This window comes from Lates calcarifer, linkage group LG19, assembly GCF_001640805.2.
Source record: "Lates calcarifer isolate ASB-BC8 linkage group LG19, TLL_Latcal_v3, whole genome shotgun sequence".
Taxonomy (NCBI): domain Eukaryota; kingdom Metazoa; phylum Chordata; class Actinopteri; family Centropomidae; genus Lates; species Lates calcarifer.
The window spans coordinates 9,524,675-9,546,028 of NC_066851.1; the positions used below are offsets into that span (position 1 = coordinate 9,524,675).

Here is a 21,354-nt window from a genome sequence, read left to right on the forward strand (position 1 = left end):
AAGGGTCTTCCGAGAGATGTGTGAGTAAAGTGCAGAATAAAAACTAAATGTGAGTAAAAGATCAAACTACAGGAATAGTTTCACCTGTTGAAACTCAAGTCAAAATGCTAGACACAAGACGAGACAAAACTGCCCTGACAGTCATCTGATAAACCAAATGGGGCTGAATTCCATCACAGACATATTGGTTATTCATCAACGGCATATACTAAGAACCTGCAGGCTATCATCATCAAAACACTTGACCTTTTGATTCATTCATTCAGTACTTCTCGATGATATAAATACAGCTTTGAGTGCAGGGTAGAAGCAAAAGAATGATCAATTGCCATGCTTGTTCACACAAATGTCACATACTGCACCAGGCAATCTCTGACCATCGACTGAAATCAATTTGCCTGCTGCTGCTCCGTCAGAGTAAAGCCATCAAAAGAGAGCTCTGTTTGAGTGGCCCCATCCAGCTTACTGGTGGGGACAACAACAGGAAGTGGATGTGACTATTGACAGACTACGAGTCATATCAGTACAGCCCCAGGCTCGGGGACGTCTGTCGGTGAATGTGCGATCAACACGCCTTTTACTGCCATTCTGCTCACTTCCATCAATGAGCAGGAGTGGGTTCATGAAAGCAGGGTTTATTTTTGCTCGGTGTTTTTGTTTATTGCACTGGGGTTGTGGTGCTTGTGTCACACAGTCAATGTTGGAAGGATCTTGGGAGAGGGATTTGAAAAAGCACACTGAGTGCAATTCAAGCTAGGGATCACACAAACCGTTGGATCCCTTCGGCATCTTAGTGTGTACTCTGTGACACAGGCACGCACACATTATATACACATTGGGATACATCACACAAACAAACTTGAGCGCGCACACCACAGCCAAAAAAGCAACACATGCACAAGACCGGCTCTGGAGCCACAACAGAGCGCTGCTGTTTTAATGGGAGCGACCTGTTGCTACTGCGGCCTGTGTGGAAAAGCTGGGCTGCTGCCAGCACTGCAGCCAGCAGCCACTGAATGAACCCAGTACCCTGACAGCGGGTCACATGGTCCTCAGGCCTCTGAGCCACCGCCTGCCTGCCTGCCTGCCCTGCCTGCCTGCCTGCCCGCCCTGCCTGCCTGCCTGCCTGCCCTGCCGTCAGTGTGGCTTTCAATCATTCATCTTTCTGGCTCCAGCTCCGGGGCCACCTCATTCAATGCAAATCAGTGTCATGCAGGAAAGATGCCACACACCGAGCCTGTCACTGGGCCAGAGAGGACAGTCCCATGTGTTTACGACAGGAAGCAGAAAATCAGGCCGACATCGCCACACCACTTCCTCCATCACAGATCGATAGATACAAGACTGCTTTTGCTCTATTTTCTCCCCGCGCTTGGGTAAACAACTACGTCAGCAGCTGGGTTATGGTTACAAAAGGTGGAACATTATGCTCAAATATTTAAATCGATTAAAAGAAATGAGAACATCAAACATGCTCACCTGCTGCTGGAAAACAGCCCCTGAAGCGACACTTGGGTTTGTGCTCTAATGAGACGATGGAACCAATACTAGTTGTGATCTACTACACAGTGCCAAGTTCCTCTTTCAAGTTCCCTGAAAACACTCCAGTAATGATAAGAATATTATGGGTAGGTGTAGCTGAATACCAGACCACAGCTACTGTAACCTTGAAAGCCAAGTAGGCACACTGCTTTTTAATCCTGTGATGACATGAACAGCAACTCTTCAATGACTCATCTTAATATATTCGCTTTCATGCTGTTCAGACAAGCCATGAACTAAATTAAAGATGCATTACCAAGCAAGACTTATTTAAATACATACCAGTCACAACAAACTCATTCTGTCCTTTAAAAAAGATCTGTACAACACACAGAGTAAGACTTTTAAGTCCTGGTCTCTGTAGCTGGTTTCAAGTGAAATCACTTGGCCGTCAGCGTGAGCAACTAGTAAACAAGATGAATGAAACAAAAAGTACTTTAGTCTGCTCAGTTTCCCGACACAGGCCGAGAACTGAACCGAAATGTGATGCTGACGTCAGGCTGCCATCATCAGAAACGTAACCCCCTTTCAGTGACAATACATGTAAACTCCTGGCCACCATAAGTCCGCCTGTGTACAGAGACAAAATTTCAAACAACATTCCTCAGATTCTGCATGCAACTGGTGGCACATTTGCGTCAACGGGGCTGCAAGGGGATTGGGTGGGAGGTGACTGGTATTTTCTAAATAGAACACAGGGACAGCCAGGCCGTCAGTGGCTGCATCATTACACCAGCTTGTTGCGTCTTCTCCTGGGTCACATGCCAAGTCCCCTACCCCCCCACCCCCATGCACACACACTGGACAGACGTAGTCTCATGACCGATAAAAAACATTTTTGACACTAAAGGCGGAACGGGTACAACATGCCCAGGGACAATGTTCTCTTTCCCCACTGTACATGCGTATGTAAATCCCCCTGGGAGGTGGAGACAAACAGGCAATAACATCAATTAATATGATGTTTATCTCAAGTTGGACATTAAATCTTTGCATACACACCCATGAAACCTCATGAGCGTACTTCACTTCACAGTCATTTGATAAGATTCCCACAAAAATAAACCCACTCAACAAGAACACCTGTAGTTAACATGATGCAGTGTACACAAGCATAACTGTCATCACTGTAGGTGGGATGATAACAGTGAGGAGAGTGAACCCTATCACAGAAACACATGCATTATCTCAGTGTACTGATTACTAGAGAGGAAAATAAGAAAATAACACTATTCTGTTTTCTTCCTATCACCTCCCTGCTGCTGAAACTGTGGATCAAAAAGTCTTGGGACCCCATTTTGAGAGGCGATACTGGGAGGGGGCGGAGGGGGGACAAGAAGTCACAACAAATATGTACTACTTTGTATTACTGTATGTGGATGCAACAAGGTTACAAGAGAACAGCAACAGGCTAGCAAAGCCGGTGTCTAAACGTAAAATGATTGCCTGGTAATTAATTTCTCACTCAAACAAGTAAACAAACACAGTGGTGGTTCATAACAATGAATGAACTGCTCTCTTGTTGAGCTCATTTGTTTTCATTTACCTCCTGGGCCCTGAAGTACCAGCAAAAACAACTTTCTCGTAGAGTTGAACCGTTTAAAGTAACATGACTGCAGATATTTTGGCCTGAGGGCTGTGTCTCAAAAGTGGTCATTGTCAAAAAATGAATGGTTAACATCTACAGAGAGACGTTACTGTTTTGTTTGTGGAAAAACAACAACGCGTTATAATTCACCCCGGGACGTTTATAAGCCCCGGACTTTAGAGCTAAAAAAAGTTCTACAGCGAAGTGAAGTCAGGAAAGTACCTCATTTCAGGTTTGCATTTAGCGATAGAAAGGATATGGGGCCTAGCAGGGCAGCTTGGGTGAGAATAACCGCATCCCATGTAAGTACAATGGGGACCTACCCTGTCTAGCTGTCGACCTCTTGTAGTTAACCATGCGAAGGAAACGCGGACATTTACCTGGACAGGAATTCAACAATGTGTCCGTCTCATTATAGGGAGCTGTTTCGGCGGTATATTAAGTTGATAAGTCCTTCAACAATCTGGACAAAAGTGCTCTCATTTACTCCGTTTCTCTCTTGCCTTTCTTCCACTACACCTCCCAAACGCGCAGTCTGCAATGCCTCTGTGGCAGCCTGCTCTCCCGGGTCCTAACGCCGACCCAATTTATGAGTCACACACTCATTGGAGGAGTACGGTAGTAGGCTGTCAGCCGTCCCATTGAAAAAAATCCTGCAGTGTTTCTATAGAAGCTTAATCTGCACGGCCTTGTTGAACTCTGCGCTGTTTTATCTGTGCCGGAGGTGTCCAACATGGGGTCTAGGGACCCACAGAGGCCTCCTATACGGTTTTCAAGGGCTCCTACGTACGTATCACTGTTGTTTACTTCCTGAAAGAGTCACATGAGGTAATGTAGAAATTTTACTTTTTGTTACACGTGGTAGTTCTGGTACTTTTCCATCTGTACTATGAGTTGTACTGACTAGTGAAACTATGATTGTTTTCATTATTAATGAATTAATCAGCAGATTTTTCTGGTTTTCTGGATTATTTTTTTAGTTACATTTTTGGTCAATAAAATGTCAGACAATGGTGAAAAATGTTCATCACAATTTCCCAGTGTCCAGTTCACATACTGAAACAGCCCAAAACCCTAAAATATCTTGTTTACTATCATAGAAGATCAAGAAAATCAACACATTAACTTAACACATTAACAGAACTAGTGCATTCTGGGAATTCTGACTTGAAGTTTTTACCAAAATGTGGATATATATAAAATGTGGATAAAATGTAAATATACTCCATGAAGCACAAGAGTGGTTCAAAAACATATCAAAAAGAAATGTGCAGTATATGAGTGACTCTTTTCAGGATGTTAAATCATTTATGTGTTTAGATGAACTTGTAAGCTGTTTCATAGCTCTGTCTATAGCAGTGGGTAATATTTTATAACCATGTCATATTTCACTTGTAAACTTTTTAATCTACGAAGAATCTGGTGATAACAGCACATAAAAATCAAATAAAGAAGAATAAATATATAACAGCAAAAATGTGAATATAGTGGCTATAGTTTAGTGAATGCTGCAGTGCAGACTAATGCATTTTTGTGTTCTCTGCCGTCAAAGCTTTATTTGTGTGAACAATTGTGTTTAGCTTTACAGTCAACTGGTTTAGCAAATCCATAAAATGTATAATAAAAAAGACTAAGACTAAAAAGTAAAGGATAAAACATTGAAAACAACAAAAATAAAAACAGCAAAACGTTCCAGAAAATCACAAGGCCGTAGCATAGACTGATTTAGAGATGGAGGCTGATGAGTTGGCAAAGGAGCAAAGGTCTTTGTCTTGCACTTTGAAAACACTTACACTAATGTCCCCACAGGACCTGGCTCTGGTGCTTAAAACCATTTCAGACATGTAGCTCTGTGTTCTCTAGTAAAATAATATTAAAATCAATCTGAAAATCTAACAAGTAGCCATTGTAAGTGGTGTGGGCATGGATGTGATGCTGCTGTCCTTCTGTTGTTTGTCAGCACTCAAGCAGCAGGTTCCTGGTGGTCGAAATACTTTTTTTTTTTTTTTTTTTTTTTTTTTTTGGAGAGACCTGATTGGAGAGCGTTACAGTAGTCAAGTCTGCTGATGCTAAAAAAGACATGCCTTCTCTCAGAGTTGCTGTGAGGTGGAAAGGGCCATTGACATTTCAAATAAAAGCCAAGTAAGCCATGAAGTGAAGTTCAGGATCAAACATAACCTTTTGTTTTTTTGTGTATTTTTTTTACTTTGTGGCCAAGGGTAAATCTTTCTAAATGTACTTTTATAACCATGGCCTCTTTTTTGGCACTAAGGCACGTTCAGTTTCATCCTATTGAGTTGAGTCTTCATCAGTGGATGGTATGCAGACTTAAAGTGGGTATTGTTTTATCTCCAGGATCAGGAAAGAAATCTCCTGCTTATTTTTCAGTGGTATTAGTTGACTCAACAAGAGATGCAGCAACATAAAGTTAAATAATACCAGCACAGATATTATGAAAACACGGCCTGTGCCCTCGTTAGATTGCAAAAGGGAAACTTACAACCATTAAGATTTATATCAGGTTTTATCAGATTATAACCCTGCTTATTTTTCCAGTACCATTAGAGTCATCTGCAGTCTCAAAGAGCTCCCAGCCAGACAGGTAGGAGTTAAACCAGTTTAGGACAGGTACAGACAGGCCAGCTCAGTCAGACTTAAAAGAAGTCAGAGATCCGCTGTATCAAATGAAGCCCTCAGATGACTTGATCATCGTGTAAAAAATGGTTGTAACTTCACTTCAAATAAAAGCTTTTGGAAACATCTCACCCTAGCATTTCCATAATAAAGCTTTTTTTTTTTTTAAATCTCTTTTTTAATCTCTTGATGAAATTTTCTCTGTAAGCATGACATAGACAAATTCATTGCTTTAAAGTTTAATCAGTGTCATGCAGTAAACGACACATAATGCAAAGACAGTGATTGTGAAAAGCTGCACAATAACTGATAAATGATGTTACAAGAACAGGATAGCAGGGACAGCTGCCAGCATTCCCTCCGTGATGAAAAACTTACTGGCCTCTGCCCTCCGTCTCTCAGCCTCCTCTGTTGTCATTTCCCCTCTTTGTCACTTACACTGTAATGCGTTCCTCGCTGCTACTATGCGTCAGCCTTGCCAAGCTGTTCCTGTCATACAAACAGAGCTGACTGAGGGTATCCCTCCTCCTCCTCCGCCTCTGCTTCTTCCTCCTCCAGGTCCTGTCTCTTGGTCCGGTGATGAGAATGCCTACCCTGTTGTTTTGCGGGTTCAAAGCAAAAGTAACAAGATCAAACAGTCAAAGTGAGCCCATAGCGTCTTTCCTGTCACTTGTCTACTCACAGTATCTGTCCAGAATATAACAAACAGAACAGAACACGGGCTGTTGAAGGAGAAGAGATGATGTGCAGTAGCAACAATTAGACACAGAAGAGCAGGAGGGCCATAATAGGAGGAGGTGGCGGGGGGTCTGACCAATACCACATCTCCCAGCAACTGCAGTGCAATGCTGTCACATTACTTTCCAGGATGTATAATCCATCTGTTATGCAGTTACAGCAGAAAGATTCACGATTCAGAAGGACAGAAAATGTGTGTCTTTGTACAGTACAATTCTTATGTCATGTGTAGAAAAAAACACTTGAAAGTCAAGTAGAGGTACCTTTTATAAATCACAAATTTGCCACTAGGGGCTACAATCTGCAAAGGATTCAACAACTTCTATCTTAAGAGTCTTGATTCAGATGAGGAAAAACTCAAATACACTTATTCACTTCTTAGTGAGGTAAATATGTAGTTGGGGCCAGCTGCCAGTTAGCTTAGTTTAGCAGGGACAGGAAACAGCTAGCTTGTCTCTGTCCAAGTCTGTCTACTAAGCACCTCTAAAGCTCATTAAATAATATGTTAATCAAGTTATTTCTTGTTCAAAAAACAAAATATAAAAATGGCAAGTTGTGCTTTTACAAACTATGTCTTGTCCGGGATTAGCAGAGACTCTGTGAAATCACTACCACCCAATGTGAAATAATCCTGCACATAAACTCGCATACAATGAAAAACTGATGTTTTACACTTCTGCATTTGTATTTATTAAATAAGTAATAAATAATGTGTCAATTTGCAAGCTTTAGAGGTGATGGTAGGTGGATTTTGTTACCTTTGAGCAGAACTAGGCCAGCTGTTTCCCAGTTATCAGTCTTATTGCTAAGCTAAGCTAATCACCCACTGGATCCAGCTATACAGTATTTCCTCCCCTCAGACATGAGAGTGTGATAGATCTTCTCATCTAATTCTTGGCAAGTAAGCAGATAAGTGTATTTCCCCAAATTCTGAACTATTCTTTTAAAAAACTGCAAAAACTGCGGAGTTCAATGTGCAAAAACACAACATGTAACTATTGTGCAAGTCCATACCACAACTGAAGAATGTGACAGAAGTATGAAAAATGCGTCATTTTCCAAAGACAAAAAAACAGGGATACTTTTTTTAATTGGGTACATCCGTTGTGAATCTACAAATATGACTGAGATGATTTTTAATGCATCAGGATGAATATCTACCATGCAGCTCAAGCTCACCCCTGTGATGAGACTTTGGTCCAGTTGGGGAGTGATGTGGTTCAACTGTGGTTGGATGGCTGGCTGGTTGGCCGGTCAGGCTACACTGGAATGCGGGGTCTTTTGTTTGTCTGAGAGAGGAGTGGGTCAGGGGGAGAATGCCATTGATGATTGCAGAGAGGAAGAATGAACCTCCAGGAAGTGTTCTCTCTCTCTCCCCGCTCCCCCACTCTCCCACTCTTCATTCTCTCTCCCTCTCTCTGTCTCTCTTTCTCTATCTTTTTCTGTGTGTGAGAACCTCCACCGTGCCGAGACTCTCTCTCTGAGGCCGCAGTCCCCAGGCACAACCACTGCTTTGTCTTGCCCTGTGAACACACACCCCTCCTCTACTCGGGCGCCTACGTTTGCCAGGGCCAGGGAAACACAGGGCCACTGCTCCTATTCTTATCCACATCGCTGCTCCTGCATGGATGGTGTGTGTGAGTGTGAGTGTGTGTGTGTGTGTGTGTCTGTGTGTGTGTGTGCGTCAGTGCTGAATGGTAAATTGTTTCTCATGTGACACACACATCAGACACTTCAGCAAACATTTATTTATTTATTCATTATAGTTTACTGCTGTTTTGCCATAAGTAAGAAGTCTTTAACACACTATTATTGAGCATCCAATTAAGCTCTTAGACCAAATAAAGAGAGTTTTTATTTAGAGAGCATGACACTGTCTCTCTCATGATCATCTGGACATGACCAGAGTGCAGATATCCACCCTCAGTAAGAGTAACAGCCAGACTAAAAATGGAATAAAGCAGTAAGTGGATAAGAATCTAGCCGGTGGCCCCTTACGACCAGTGGCTGCCGCCTCCCGTCACATTGCTCATTCCCCTCTGTGTCAGAAGGCTGTGAGGAGCTGCAAATGGCCCTTTCAAAACACACGACAGCTGGAACACAGGGCAAAGGTGACCGAGGCAGTTGGGGGAGCACAGGGAGGGACAGGAGGAGGGGAGGTGGGGGGGCACGAGATGAGCAGCTGCAACCTCGAGCCCCCTGTTTCTCCACTGTGCCACCGTCTCTAGCTTTAACAATTACAGAGCAGACCCTGAGGAGTGGGTTTTTTTTGATAATGTCTAAAAAACTTAGTCAAATGTGTGCCTTTTTCCCACCTCTTTATGCTTCTGTTCTCAGAAACCACCCTGCCTGCCTTAAGACAATCTGAGCTAAATAAAACACAGCCAGGACCTGGTGTGGTGGTCTGGAAAAACAAAGGCACTGGGTGATTTGGTGCCAGGGAATTCCACGACCCAAAGCAGGATTAGAGAGAACAGCCCTTAAATGTTCCCAAAAGACCACTGGCCCTCTAAATTACAAAGCATGATTTATAATTCTTCTATCACTTTGGATATTCCTATAAAAGCCAGTTCTTTGAGACAGAAAATGTGTTTCTTTCATCCACAGCAGCAGATGTAAAACCACAGGCTCGTTAAATTAGTCAAATTCTAAATCTGGTTTTGAACTGTATAAACCTTCAAACAGATCTGGATACTTCTGAGAAAAGGAGAGGTTTGGGGTGCGTTTCCTCGACATAATATCACATTTAACTATTTCAATCAATGATTACCTCACGAAAAATACTACATTTTCAGTCTAAAACTTTGTGTGTTTCAGTCTCCACTTGTCTACATCCTTCACTTAAGGATTTATCTCACTGAAAACTCCCCCCGCCCCGTTCGCGGGACAGGTGTTTTAACAAGCCAGCCAATTGATGTTCCCAGTGTACTCTGCTACTTGCTGCCGCTGTGTGAATCCACGGAGTAGTACCGAACTTATTGTGGTCCCCGAGCAATATCGCGAGACTTGTGCCATTATCAACCTGCTTGACACACAGCAGCGCTGTGAGTGCAGCCTGCCTTGCCAGGGTCGGACCGAAGCTCAAGAAACGACAAGGAGAAGCGAACATCTGGCCGCACATCATGAAAGGACGCCCGGGCTTTTAGGAGAAAAGACGACGACCTGGGTGGAGATAAATGTAAGTGCGGCGTGTTTTTTTGCGTTTTGAAACGGTTAGAAAGCGAAAGTTAAAAAGAGTGTCCCCCTCTCGCTCGCTCTCTCTCTCTCCCTCTCGCCGCTTCGTTCAGCGCAGTTGGCTTTTGCTGTTGAGTTCCTCTGCTGTTTAAAAGGATCCCAGCAATGCGTTTCCCAACGACCTGACCAACATGGAGCTCGGTTTACTGCGCCCTTGGCCCCTTCTCTCTCCTACTTACACTTTTCCCCCTTTTTTTTGAAAAAATAATCTCACTCCTGCGCGCAACATTAGCATTGTCGGTAGCATCAAAACTTTAATATTGAACCCACTTGAGTTTCTTCCCTCCCCTACCTCACCTTCTGCCTTTTCTGTTTTGAGTTAACCCCCTTTAAGAAGAAATACCTCACAGCTGTGCGCGTGTGTCTGATGAGTGCGTAAGAAAAGGGAGCCACAAAGCGTTTTATTCCCATCCGCGGCTATCGCGAGTGCAGTTTTCTTTTGATGATAAATTACCCGATTGAAATTTAAAAAAAAAAAGTTCGAAACGAGGGTTTAATCGCGTATCGCTTATTACAGATATACTCAGTGTTTGTAGAAGTTGTGTGTTTTTTGGACTGCGTAGACCAGAGTTAACATATGGCATTAAAAAAAAGAGGGGGAGCACAGCTGGAGGTAGCGTTTCCATTGCGGTGATGTCAGAGCAGCTGACTCCACAGCTTGCAGTGTAATTAGCAAACAGAGCAGCAGTTTACTCACTCTGCTCTGGTCTTATATGTGTGTGTGTGTGTGTGTGTGTGTGTATTTTTTCTTCCCCTTCACGGTATAACCCCCCCCCCCCCCATAGACGAGTAAGGTAGCCTATCGTCGTCCTTAACCCCCCCCCCCGTCATTCCTCCTTGCTTATTGCTTGTTCTGTAAACACCGCTGTTTTGTGTGTGTGTGTTTGTGTGCGCACCGGGCGCGTCACCGTTCGCTTAATTCTAACTCTTTTTTGTTGGAGGAGTAAGGAAGCACAAGAAAGTAGGCAAACCCGAGTACTACTTTGTATCCTTCTTTTTTTTATTGGGACGGGGGGCGGGGGAGTGTGGACCCGTTTCCACCGCGATACTCGGGTGGGTGAGCGCAGCGTAGCGTGTCCTGCATCACTGGGAAGAATGTAGGATTTTACTGTGTTCTCAAGTTAGATAAAGTTGATGATGTGTGACCATTAGGTGCATTTCAAGCCTTTCTGAGTTAGGTTTTTGAATTGGAAATGATTTATGAACTTGATATGTTTACGGTCTTATATGTTTGCTGGGAGTTTTTATCATTTGGCTGAAGTTACCCCCCCCCCTTTTTTTCCCCCTTTTGGTTACTTCGTGTTCGCCTCTGATAATAAGACGGCAGCTCGTCTGTGACCTCCAGTCGGCTTCATTTCGTTTATCCAGTATCCTGTTTTTCCTGTTTTTCATCAGGTTATGAAGGAAGAATGGAGTTCCCAGACCATAGCCGCCAGTTGCTGCAGTGTCTGAGTCAGCAGCGTCACCAAGGTTTCCTCTGTGACTGCACTGTTCTTGTCGGGGAGGCTCGATTCAAAGCGCACAGAGCCGTGCTGGCCTCCTGCAGCATGTACTTCCATCTCTTCTACAGGGACCAGCTAGACAAAAGGGACGTTGTGCATCTCAACAGTGACATTGTGACAGCCCCTGCTTTCAGTCTGCTCCTTGAATTTATGTATGAGGGGAAGTTGGAATTCAGCACTCTGCCGGTGGAGGATGTCCTGGCTGCGGCCAGTTACCTCCACATGTATGATATAGTGAAAGTGTGCAAAGGCAAGCTTAAGGATAAGGAACTTTCCTCCCTGGATGAAAAGATGGGCGAGGGTTTGGGACTCAGCTGCCTGGACAGGGAAAATTCCTCAGATGGCGAGCTGCACAGTAAGCAGCTCATCCGGCGACAGCCCCAGACACAGTCTCAGGGGCTTCACAGGGCCCCCCCGGCGGAAGAGTTTGACATGGACAACAGCGAAGTCAGGCTGGCTGTCACCGATTGTGATAGGTCTACACGGAGCAGGCAGAAGGCAAACGGTCACTCTGGCAGGTCCCCGGACCTTGTAAGTGTCAATTATGTGTCAGCAGAGGCCGAGCCCTGCGTCCAAACAGCTGGAAAAACAAAAGCTGATGTCAGTAGTTCCACCGTATCGCTGTCCCAGAGGTCCCGGGCTTCAGATGACATGGACTGTGCACTGGATTTGTCTTTCAAGCCTCTGTCTAGCAGAGATCCCTTACACCCCTCCTACGTCTCGGGACAGCTGGCCCTCGACAGCCAGCAGCAGGGCATTGAGCCACTTGTTAAAGACGAACACGACTTGCTGTCAGAGCAGGAGGACAGTGAGCCGACGAGCCCTGAGAGCCAGCGCTTTGGGAATAGTGCCAGGAGCTCGGTGGTGACAGGGTTCGCTGCCCTCTTCCCAGGCAACAACGGCTCCACAGCCGCCCTGCTCTCCCAGGAGGAGGACCTGATGGACGAGGAGGGGGAGGCCTGCAGGGGGAGGGAGGGCGCTCCAGGCAGGGAGCTAGAGGAGAGGAGGGGGAGGCTTCTGGGGGACAGCGAGGAGGAGGAGGAGGACGACCTGGCCTCTTCAGACATCTCCACCTCCAGCGGGGTGCTCCTGCCCCCGGGGCAACAGGTGTGCGTGTGCCCCCTCTGCAGCAAAGTCTTCCCCAGCCCCCACGTGCTGCAGCTGCACCTCAGCTCGCACTTCCGCGAGAAGGACGGCGCTCGCTCCAAGTTGTCCCCCGATGGCTCTGTCCCAACCTGCTTGCAGTGCAACAAAACCTTCTCCTGCATGTACACCCTCAAGCGCCACGAGCGCACACACTCTGGCGAGAAGCCATACACCTGTGGCCAGTGTGGCAAGAGCTTCCAGTACTCCCATAACTTAAGTCGGCACGCTGTCGTTCACACACGTGAGAAGCCTCACGCTTGTAAGTGGTGCGAACGACGCTTCACCCAGTCTGGGGACCTCTACCGCCACATCAGGAAGTTTCACTGTGGCCTTGTCAAGACTCTCGCCATTGGATAAAACACCTCTCACCAGTGCCATGACACGAGACAGAATGTCTTTTCATACACTGAATACTACTACTGAACAATTTTCCCGTCATTACACACACGTTGGCAGTTTGTCGGAGACATATCTTTTGGATTCTACCCCATGAGGCATTTCTCAAGTTAAAGATGTAGCAACTCTGAGTCTGGAGCTGTATTTCTGTGCTGGATTGTGTCAGAAGCATAGATGCTGGTCAGAGGCAGACAGTCGAAGGTGCACGAGGCTGTTCAGATTAACATGGGTGCTGTGAAACTCAAGCTGGATCTGTGTGTGTATGTGTGGGGAGGGGAGGGCGAAGGTGAACAAATCAGATGATGCACTTGTTTGTTTCTGTCCTTGTTTGTGTCAATCTGTTGAGTTTATTTGAGGAGTATATTTGCTGAAAGATTAAAAAAAGCATCCTATGTTTGTACCCACTGGGTAAAATGAGTGATGGTTAATGCTAACATATGTTAATACAATCGTCAGAGTAGGTGAGACTTTGTGCACATGGGAGATCAGAACCGTCCGTGAGTAGCAATATTTCATTTTTTTTAACTCCTACATTATTATTATTATTATTATTATTTATTATTTGGGATTTGTTTAGTCCTTAACAAGTAATCTATCGTAAGGCAGCAAAACTAATGAAGTCTGACTACTGGAAGTATGACTATTTTTTTCATGGAAGTAGAATTTTTGTTTGGTCGAAATGAAGTCGGTAACAGTTTTATGTTGTTTATAATAAGAGGCAGGCAGACCAATTATATCATCATATTTCTTTCATTGCCATGGGGAGAGTTAGCAGCTCTTTAGTTCACTAATGTGAGCGAGCACATGTCGATGAAACGGCCTTTCTAATTGCTACTTAAAAAAAGAGGTCATATAATCAGAGGAGGGGTGGAAAGTAGTTAAAAGCTAATGCCTGTAACACTGGTGCCTACTGAAGTCCTTCAGACACTTCACCTAGTATACTTACTATAACAAGAATGAGATATATTGTCACGCCTTCTTGTCAAATTCAGTGACCTTTCGAGCCTTTTTCCAAATCTGGATTACTCTCCACATACCAGGTGGTAACAAAGGTAATTGTGGACTCTGGAATGCCAAACTGATCCACGAGTGTCCTTAATTAAATCATTTACAAGAATGTAATAAAAAAAAAAGTATGTAAATCAAGCTCTTGTCAGTTAAATGTTTGGTGCCTCATTTTGGGTGAAAAGCAAACAGTTGCCAGTAAATTGCCTTGTTATTTCCTGGTATGTTGTAAAGGACACACTGACTTGGTGTTTTAAGGCAAAACCCTCATCAGGCAGGGAGGGAGGGGAAGAAGAGGGAGACAGGTGGATGTTCAGTGCTTTGTTGGTGACTGTCGTCATTCAGCACTGTTTGTTCATCAAAGCTACTGACTTTCTCTTTCTTTGAATGAACCTTTTTCACATTATTATTATTATATCTTCTTACTGTATGCGTGTAAGTTACTACTGATGAAGTTGGAACCTTTAGTGATGCTGTCCTTGGAGAAATCTTTTTTTGGGGGGGGGGGGGCAGGAAATGGATTTTTTTGTTTCTCTGTCTGTTGACATAGATGCTATATGAATTCTTAACAGGGGGCGTAGCACTAAAAAGTTCATATTTGTCTAATCTGTCCTGAGAAGACTTGATCAGAATTTATTTATTAGTTTGACTTGGTTCAGGGTTTACTGTAGGAGGTGTAGTTCTTATTTCTATAAGCTTGAAAGACACTGCGTCTTGCCTAGCGATCTTGGTACTCATTAACTGGTTTTGGGGGCTGTCTGTTTTATTTTCTCTGTGCAAATCAAGTTACTGTAATTGTATTTTAATATACCGTGTAGAAACCTCTGCAGAGTATTCAAGATTTGTCACATGGAACATAGAGAAGCACTTGTTTTTAGCATGCGTATAGTTTCAACACTATTGTCTAGGCTGCTATTTCTTACTATTTGTATATTTAATGTAAATATATATTCTATTTATCAAACTGTTTTTCCGTGTTACAACACACGCAAGGTCGAGAAAGAGTCAGGTGTCTTATTAAGGCTGCGGCCTCTTAAAAGTGTCGGCGTCTTCCGCAGGGGAGTTTTGGTTCTTTTTTCCATATTGAAGGCTTGATTGGACTCTGCCTCACTACAAATCTGAGCGGTTAATACTGCTCCGATGCTCCGGCTGCTGTTCTGCCACAGGAAACAGTTGTTCACAAGCGCGGCCACACTGATATGGCACTGGGTACCTATAGAAATGAGACAATACAGGCATTGTCCCCCACCACCACCCCACGCCCCCCTCCGCAACAAAGTCCCAGGTAGTTCTCAAGGGATCATTGTGTATCTCTCTCCTAGCTGTGGGGAGAAAAGCCAGCGCAAGTCTCTCTTTGCACTTTTCTGTATTGAATGGAGCCCTTGGAATGTGAGAAATGTATTTAGCAAAGGGAGACCAAGGAGACTGTAAACAGGTGTATTGTTTGGAGGCATCAAAGAACAGCCCCCCTATCCCAGCATGCAGTAGATAAATGCTTCATTGTTCCTCTACACTGGAGGAGTACCACGGTGATTTGATTGCACATCTATCAAGAGAATATCAGAATTATCAGAGTGTTGTTTTCAGAGCGCTAGATTTAGAGGAAATTTGTTGAGACCGACGTGAAAATATCTGGCAACTGTGACGACAAGAAGTCAGGTGTAGGTGCTGACTTTCCTGTCCATTTCAGCGTAGAAACCCATAAGGTGTTGTTTTTGTTTAGTTTTTTTCTTTTTGTCCGTTATGTTTATCACCAAGACTTCTTTCAGGACACAAAAAATGAATTCACACGTGATGTCTCAGCATTTGCAACAGTTTGTCAGCATTTTAAGTGGCGAAGGAAGCCCAAGTCAAGAAGGAATTGAACCATTTCTCGCAGAATTATACGCAATCTGTTTTCATTCAGGCAGTTAGAGGCTTGAGTATACATGCTTGTAATTTGACGTAGAAATGTACTTTGGCTCCCTGTTTACTGGCACACACACTCCTGTTGTTGTTGGCATGACAGGTTAATCACGTTGGTTGGTCGTCAGATCAATAGATATATTTCAGATGCGTAGATGTCACGTAGTGTTAATAGTGTATATTTCAATCCGAACCCACAGGAATGTAGATTTTGTCACTCTGTTTTGTTTTTTTTAAAGGAACATTTCTAACGTGGTGCAAGTTCAAAATTGCTTGATTCTCTAATGTACATGTGTACAGAGGTAGACAAACAAACAAACTAATGATATGTAAAGAATTTCTTTTCTTTTTATTGTTTGCAGTCTTTATTTATACCTCCAGGATGATCACCAAATGTGCCTTGCAGACACACTGATAGGTGTTGCATCTGGAGGAAGGCCTTTTTACTATACTGTACATTTTTTGCCCTTGACTGCGATGTCGAAAGTTCACATCACAGCAACAGTGGCCCACTGATGTGAAAACCCATTCACAGCTGTTGTTCCTGTTTTTCTATCATATCAAAAATGTTAAACCAGACAAACTAAAAGTTTGAAGTCCATTTATTTTTGCTGCTTTGCAAGAGATTACATTAGATTTCTTTGACCATTTTCTTTTCTTTCTTTTTTTTGTTTGTTTGTGACTAAATCTGTTTTTGAAATCTGTGTTTAAAATGAAGACAAGCATTTTTTTTGTGTTTTGGCTTTTAGTAGCCAGTGCTACTGGGAACTAACAGTCAGTTCCTCAGTTAATGTCACTGTTGAATGTGAAACACTGAGATTTTGATTGTTGACTTCTATGGAAACAATGCTTCTCTTGACTGGGGGCTATGTTTGCTAACTCATGCTGTATGATCTTTTAAGTCTAAAAAAGGAAAAAAGAAAAAAAAGAAAAAAAAAAGAAAAGGAAAAAAAGACTTTACTGATACTGGAATTTTTGTCCTCTGCAGGTTACAACTGTGAAAATTGTGTATAATCATGAGAAATATTTATTATTGCATTTGCTTCTTGTGCAACATTTGACTGTCTCCATTTTAATTTGGTAAAAAAAAAATGAAAAGAAAAAAGCTTCTAAATGTCAAACGAAAATCTTTTTAATAGAATTTGTAGAAGTGCCATTAGAATTTAATATAATTTTTTAATAAGAAAGGTATATTTTATAGTAATCAATTGCTTCAGTGTTAGTGGTGTAGAGATTAGAGGACAATCTTTATGCAGAATTGACATTGCTTAGATATTGAGGCAATTTACTTTGATCTATAACTGTACGTGCATTTTTCTTTGTTTGCGCTTTTGGAGTGTGCTTGTGTGTGTGTGCTGTGGAAATGTGACAATCTTGATTTAGGTCTTTATTAAGATTATGCATAGAATTAAATGGAACAACTTTCTTTGTTTGTGTGGATTTTATTCATTTGCAGCCTCACCATCAAGTCACATGTCGGCATCAGACACGCTGTATGATCATCAGCGTGAGAGAAGCAGATTCTTACGCTCTTAACAACCTAAGAATATTATAGGAGAGCCCTTGTCTGACACACAGCAGCAACAATCAGGCAGACGGTGTGTGTGGGCAGCGTTGCAATGTGTACAGAGACAACAGAATGTGATAATACTTCTGGTCTTACAGGCCCTATCCCTCTGAAACCATAAACTGAGCTCAAGGACGGAGCAATTTCAAGATGGACTCCCATTGTTCCTGACCTGTTGCCAGTACTCAGCAAAGGAGATAACAAAGCCAGTTGACTCAGCCATGTAATTATTGCTTGAAAATTCAGCCTAATTTTATCAGCTTCACCAAACTAAACTACACACATCTATCATCTATTTGTGCGTAAACAAACATGTAGCGAATGTGTGGGCCTAATTGAGGAACTTCACATCAATTCACTGGACATTTTCAATGGCGAGAACTTTTAATTATTTCCCCCGCCTCACCATGAAAGAAATCCAGCTGCTCTGCGACGTGATCCCAATGGGGATGTGCTCGGGTTCCCACCACCCTCACCCTCCCCCTCCCCGAGAAAATCCCAGCTCACCCATTCTGGGAACGCCATATAGACATGGGCCACATCCAAACTTTTCCCCCTGCCCCCCATCCTATCCCATCTCCACCCCAATCCCCCCACACACAGCCCCCGAAACCACGGCCCCCTCAAACCTCGGCCTCATCCCCACCGCTCTATTGTGTGCGTGGGTAGTAGTTCAGCCAGGCTATTGTCTGGCCCAGCTCCCCAGCACGTACTTTTATGCACAAACAGACGACACAGCGGCGCTAGCCAGGCAGCTCCCAACATAAAGAAAACAATGTCCTCCCAAGATCATTCATAAACACCCTGAACAGCCCCGGCCAGCTCACAGTAAATAAGGGCCTTCTCCGCAACACTGTGGACAGGACGCACTGTAAACATCCACAGCAGCAGGTCTCTGAGCGCTCACTGGCACCAACATCTCACATCTGCCTAACAGGATCCAGGACTTAGACTGCGTGGTGTGTGTGTGTGTGAGTGTGTGTGTATGTATGTGTGTGTTTCCTATGGACCAAAACCTTCACATGGAAAGTAGGGGCCATGTGATAGGGCTTAGCTACAGGGTGACGAGCTGGGATATGTGCAGTGTAACTCGATGGTGTAATAAAACATTCCTCTCCGAGGCTCAAAGCCCAGCTCGTTTGGCTGTGAGTGATTTTGCGTGTGTGTGCGTATGTGTGTGTTTGTGTGTTTAGAGGTACTTGAGAGAAGTTGAGAGGAAAGTTGTAAGTGTCCACCACCTCAACAAGGCCAGCGGTGGGAGCCCTTGACCTCTGAAGGGACGGACTGCCAGGGACAGCTGGTGTGGCCTGTGTTTATTTATTTATTTCTTAACAAAAGACAGGTGGTCACACTTGAAAAGGGCACACAAACACAGTCACACATGCGCTTGTGTACAGACAATGCACACACACACACACACACACACACACACACACACACACAGGCATGGGTAGTTTTCTTTTTCTCTCTCCATATTAACACACATGCATATGGTTATCATCCACTTAATTTTGGAGGAGCCATTCTTTTGACTTTCAGAAAATCACACTGCTCTCAAGAATAAACAATAATAATTTAATTCCCAATGAATAATATAATAGTCCAGTGTAAAAAAAATCATTATCTGAAGCAGCTTCAACTTCTTAATCACAACCTGCAGCCCATATCTGAGCTGTGTATGCCACATATCAATTGCCACCAGTGCATAAATACATATCAACTAGTGCACTTGTACTGGGTTTGCCTTTTTTGGAGTGGCTCGCCCTGACAGTGCCAAGACAGTGTGTCCTTGGTTTACTGTACAGCTGTCACTTACTCACACTCGTTGACGCATATTTATAGCAGCAGCATCACTGGGCTTTTTGACACTCGCCGCGCTCAGACCACAGCTGGTCCCCAAAAGAATGGGTGAAAGACAAAGCCACGTGCTCCCGCTGGCCCGACTGCAGTTGGTCCTGTCTGGAGCGCTGTGGGTGATTATGTGAACCCCCTTCTCCTCCCAGACACCCGGGGACCGTTCGTCGTCTGGGTGGGGGTGAGAGAAAGCACTTTGTGACCTTTTTTTTTCCAAAAAAGTTTGGGTGTCATTGATGAGGATGTACTGAAAACCTCAGCAGCTGCTTTCTGTTGTTTTGAAGGTACATAAACACATCTTATCATTATTAACAGGAAGAGGGGGGTGGGGTGGGGTGGGGGGGGTGATAAACAGACTCCTCTTATATAGCATTTTACATGTTACACTTCACACACACATTCATACCTGATAGCTATTTGGGGTCCAGTAGATATTGGACCCTGGATACTGGACATGCAGACTGGAGGAGATGGGGCTCAAACCACCGACCTTCTGATTACTTCCTGAGCCACAGCTGCAGAGAGGAGGCTGAACATCAGCATACTTCCCTTGTGTGATGTCCTGTATCCAGGATCTAATTGAAAATGTTTTCTACTCAATGTTTTTCAAGCTTAGGAGAGGCAGTGGAGACACATCACCAATATTAGCTGATTTATGTGTTGAGTCAATAGCCTTGAATTGATTGTACTGAAGCGTGGGCTGATGCAATGATGGATCACAGGAAACTGGCTGAAACAGCTGGATACTGAAGTCATGTCTGGTGCAGAGAATGGTGATGGTTTGGTTGAAGTTCTTTCTCTTTTGTATCACATACACATACAAAACCTTTTACTGACTTCTTGGCTTTATTTGCCAAAAGAAAAAAGCTTACAGCGAGTTTAAAAGTGATCTGCTCGCTCGTGCAAATCTGCAAGTCTTACCTGTACTTCATTTAATAGTTGTTGGCTTAAAACATAAGAGACAAGATGGATGATCAGATATTTCAAACCTTCACCTGCAATTTCAGCTCATGACAATAAGTATAATACATTTTGTTGGAAGTGTTGTGGGTCACTTGATGATTTGATGTATTTTAAAGAGGACAGTTGAAAACTAAAGGCCAGGGAAATGAGTTTGAACCATTGAATGCTCCAAATATCTTGTTTTGTTCCATCCAACAGTCTAAAACCCGGAGATATTCAGTTCACTATGATTTAAAACAGAAAAAACCCATAAATTCTTACATTTGAGAAGCAGGAAGTAGCAAATATTTGGCGTTTTTTCTTGATAAATGACTCAATCCAACAAATCTGTTGCTGATTTTACTCATCTACTAATGGTCTCATCCCTATAAATCATGTTCCTTTTATGATTAATTGGCTTAAAACACATCCACCAACTTTATAGCTATGGATTACTATACTGGATATTAGAAGTGACTGAATGACAGAAGCAAAAATAGTACAGAACTTTAAACGCATCTTCCTTGTGAGTGTTTCGTGTTCACCTCCGAGTTCCTTAAAGCCCTATCAAGAAATGTGCAGACAACTTGACGCCTTGCTTGCCAGCAGCTGTCTGTTCGCTCAGCCAGAAATCAAGTGGTGCCCTCGGACACCAACTGCAGAGCTCCCCAAAGACCGGAGCCACAACTGGCCCGCTGAGCAGGGGATGTGACTCAACAGCTCACAGGCGCGTTTGCAATAAGCTCCAGGAAGTGCACTCATCCAAGCTAATATCTATAACACCATGTCATGCGATTGATTTCTATAAAGCAGCGCTGAGGACTTCTGCCACCAAGAACAATTACTCACAGTGTACAGTACCCCGACCCTGATACCCAGTCATCAAGTGACGAGCCGCAGCCAAGAGAAAGTGATGACTACGCCTCAAGGTCATGTCCGCCAGGGATAATTGTAGCCAAATTGTCTGCTGCAAAAGCCTCGGTTCTGTTCAACCTCTGGGTCATCTTGTTTTAATAAATAAATTTGATAGCAGATTCTCAAGGTCAGCACAGACAGTCTGGATTTGGAATTTCATTATCATTGCCAAGCTGAGACAAAACTTTCATACTTCAACTAAAAGGTTGAAAAAGTGGCTATTTTGCATAGTGAGATAATTTTGTTAATCCACTGAGAAAGCAGGGTGTATTACCACTGAATATGGCGCAGTCAGAAAGAAACTCGGAAGCGCAGCTGAGTCCTTGAATGTGCTGCCATCTGCTGATGCACCAACGCAAAATGAAGACGGCTCGGTATCTGTTCAG

At 43.6% G+C, this 21,354-nt stretch overlaps 2 protein-coding genes across 3 annotated transcripts in view; one reads left to right on the forward strand and one right to left on the reverse strand.

Moving 5' to 3' along the window:
- The window catches only part of akt1 (v-akt murine thymoma viral oncogene homolog 1), a 31,410-nt gene extending 27,505 nt beyond the window's left edge, over window positions 1-3,905 (reverse strand). The window contains exon 1 of one of the 2 annotated variants that reach the window (XM_018690119.2): window positions 3,454-3,905. The gene's annotated coding sequence lies outside the window, so the exon portion shown is untranslated. The remainder of the gene's footprint in view (window positions 1-3,453) is intronic. The other variant, XM_018690118.2, reaches the window with a different exon arrangement.
- Window positions 3,906-9,414: 5,509 nt separating this feature from the next.
- On the forward strand, window positions 9,415-17,116 carry zbtb42 (zinc finger and BTB domain containing 42). The gene is made up of 2 exons (XM_018690254.2): window positions 9,415-9,680; window positions 11,132-17,116. The coding sequence occupies exon 2, from the start codon at window positions 11,146-11,148 to the stop codon at window positions 12,739-12,741; it is 1,596 nt and encodes a 531-aa protein (XP_018545770.1). The 5' UTR covers window positions 9,415-9,680; window positions 11,132-11,145; the 3' UTR covers window positions 12,742-17,116.
- Window positions 17,117-21,354: the final 4,238 nt, after the last annotated feature.

Bases quoted from the DNA above. Each gene is read 5' to 3' on its own strand.
- zbtb42 (XM_018690254.2), top strand. From the start codon at position 11,146: ATGGAGTTCCCAGACCATAGCCGCCAGTTGCTGCAGTGTCTGAGTCAG.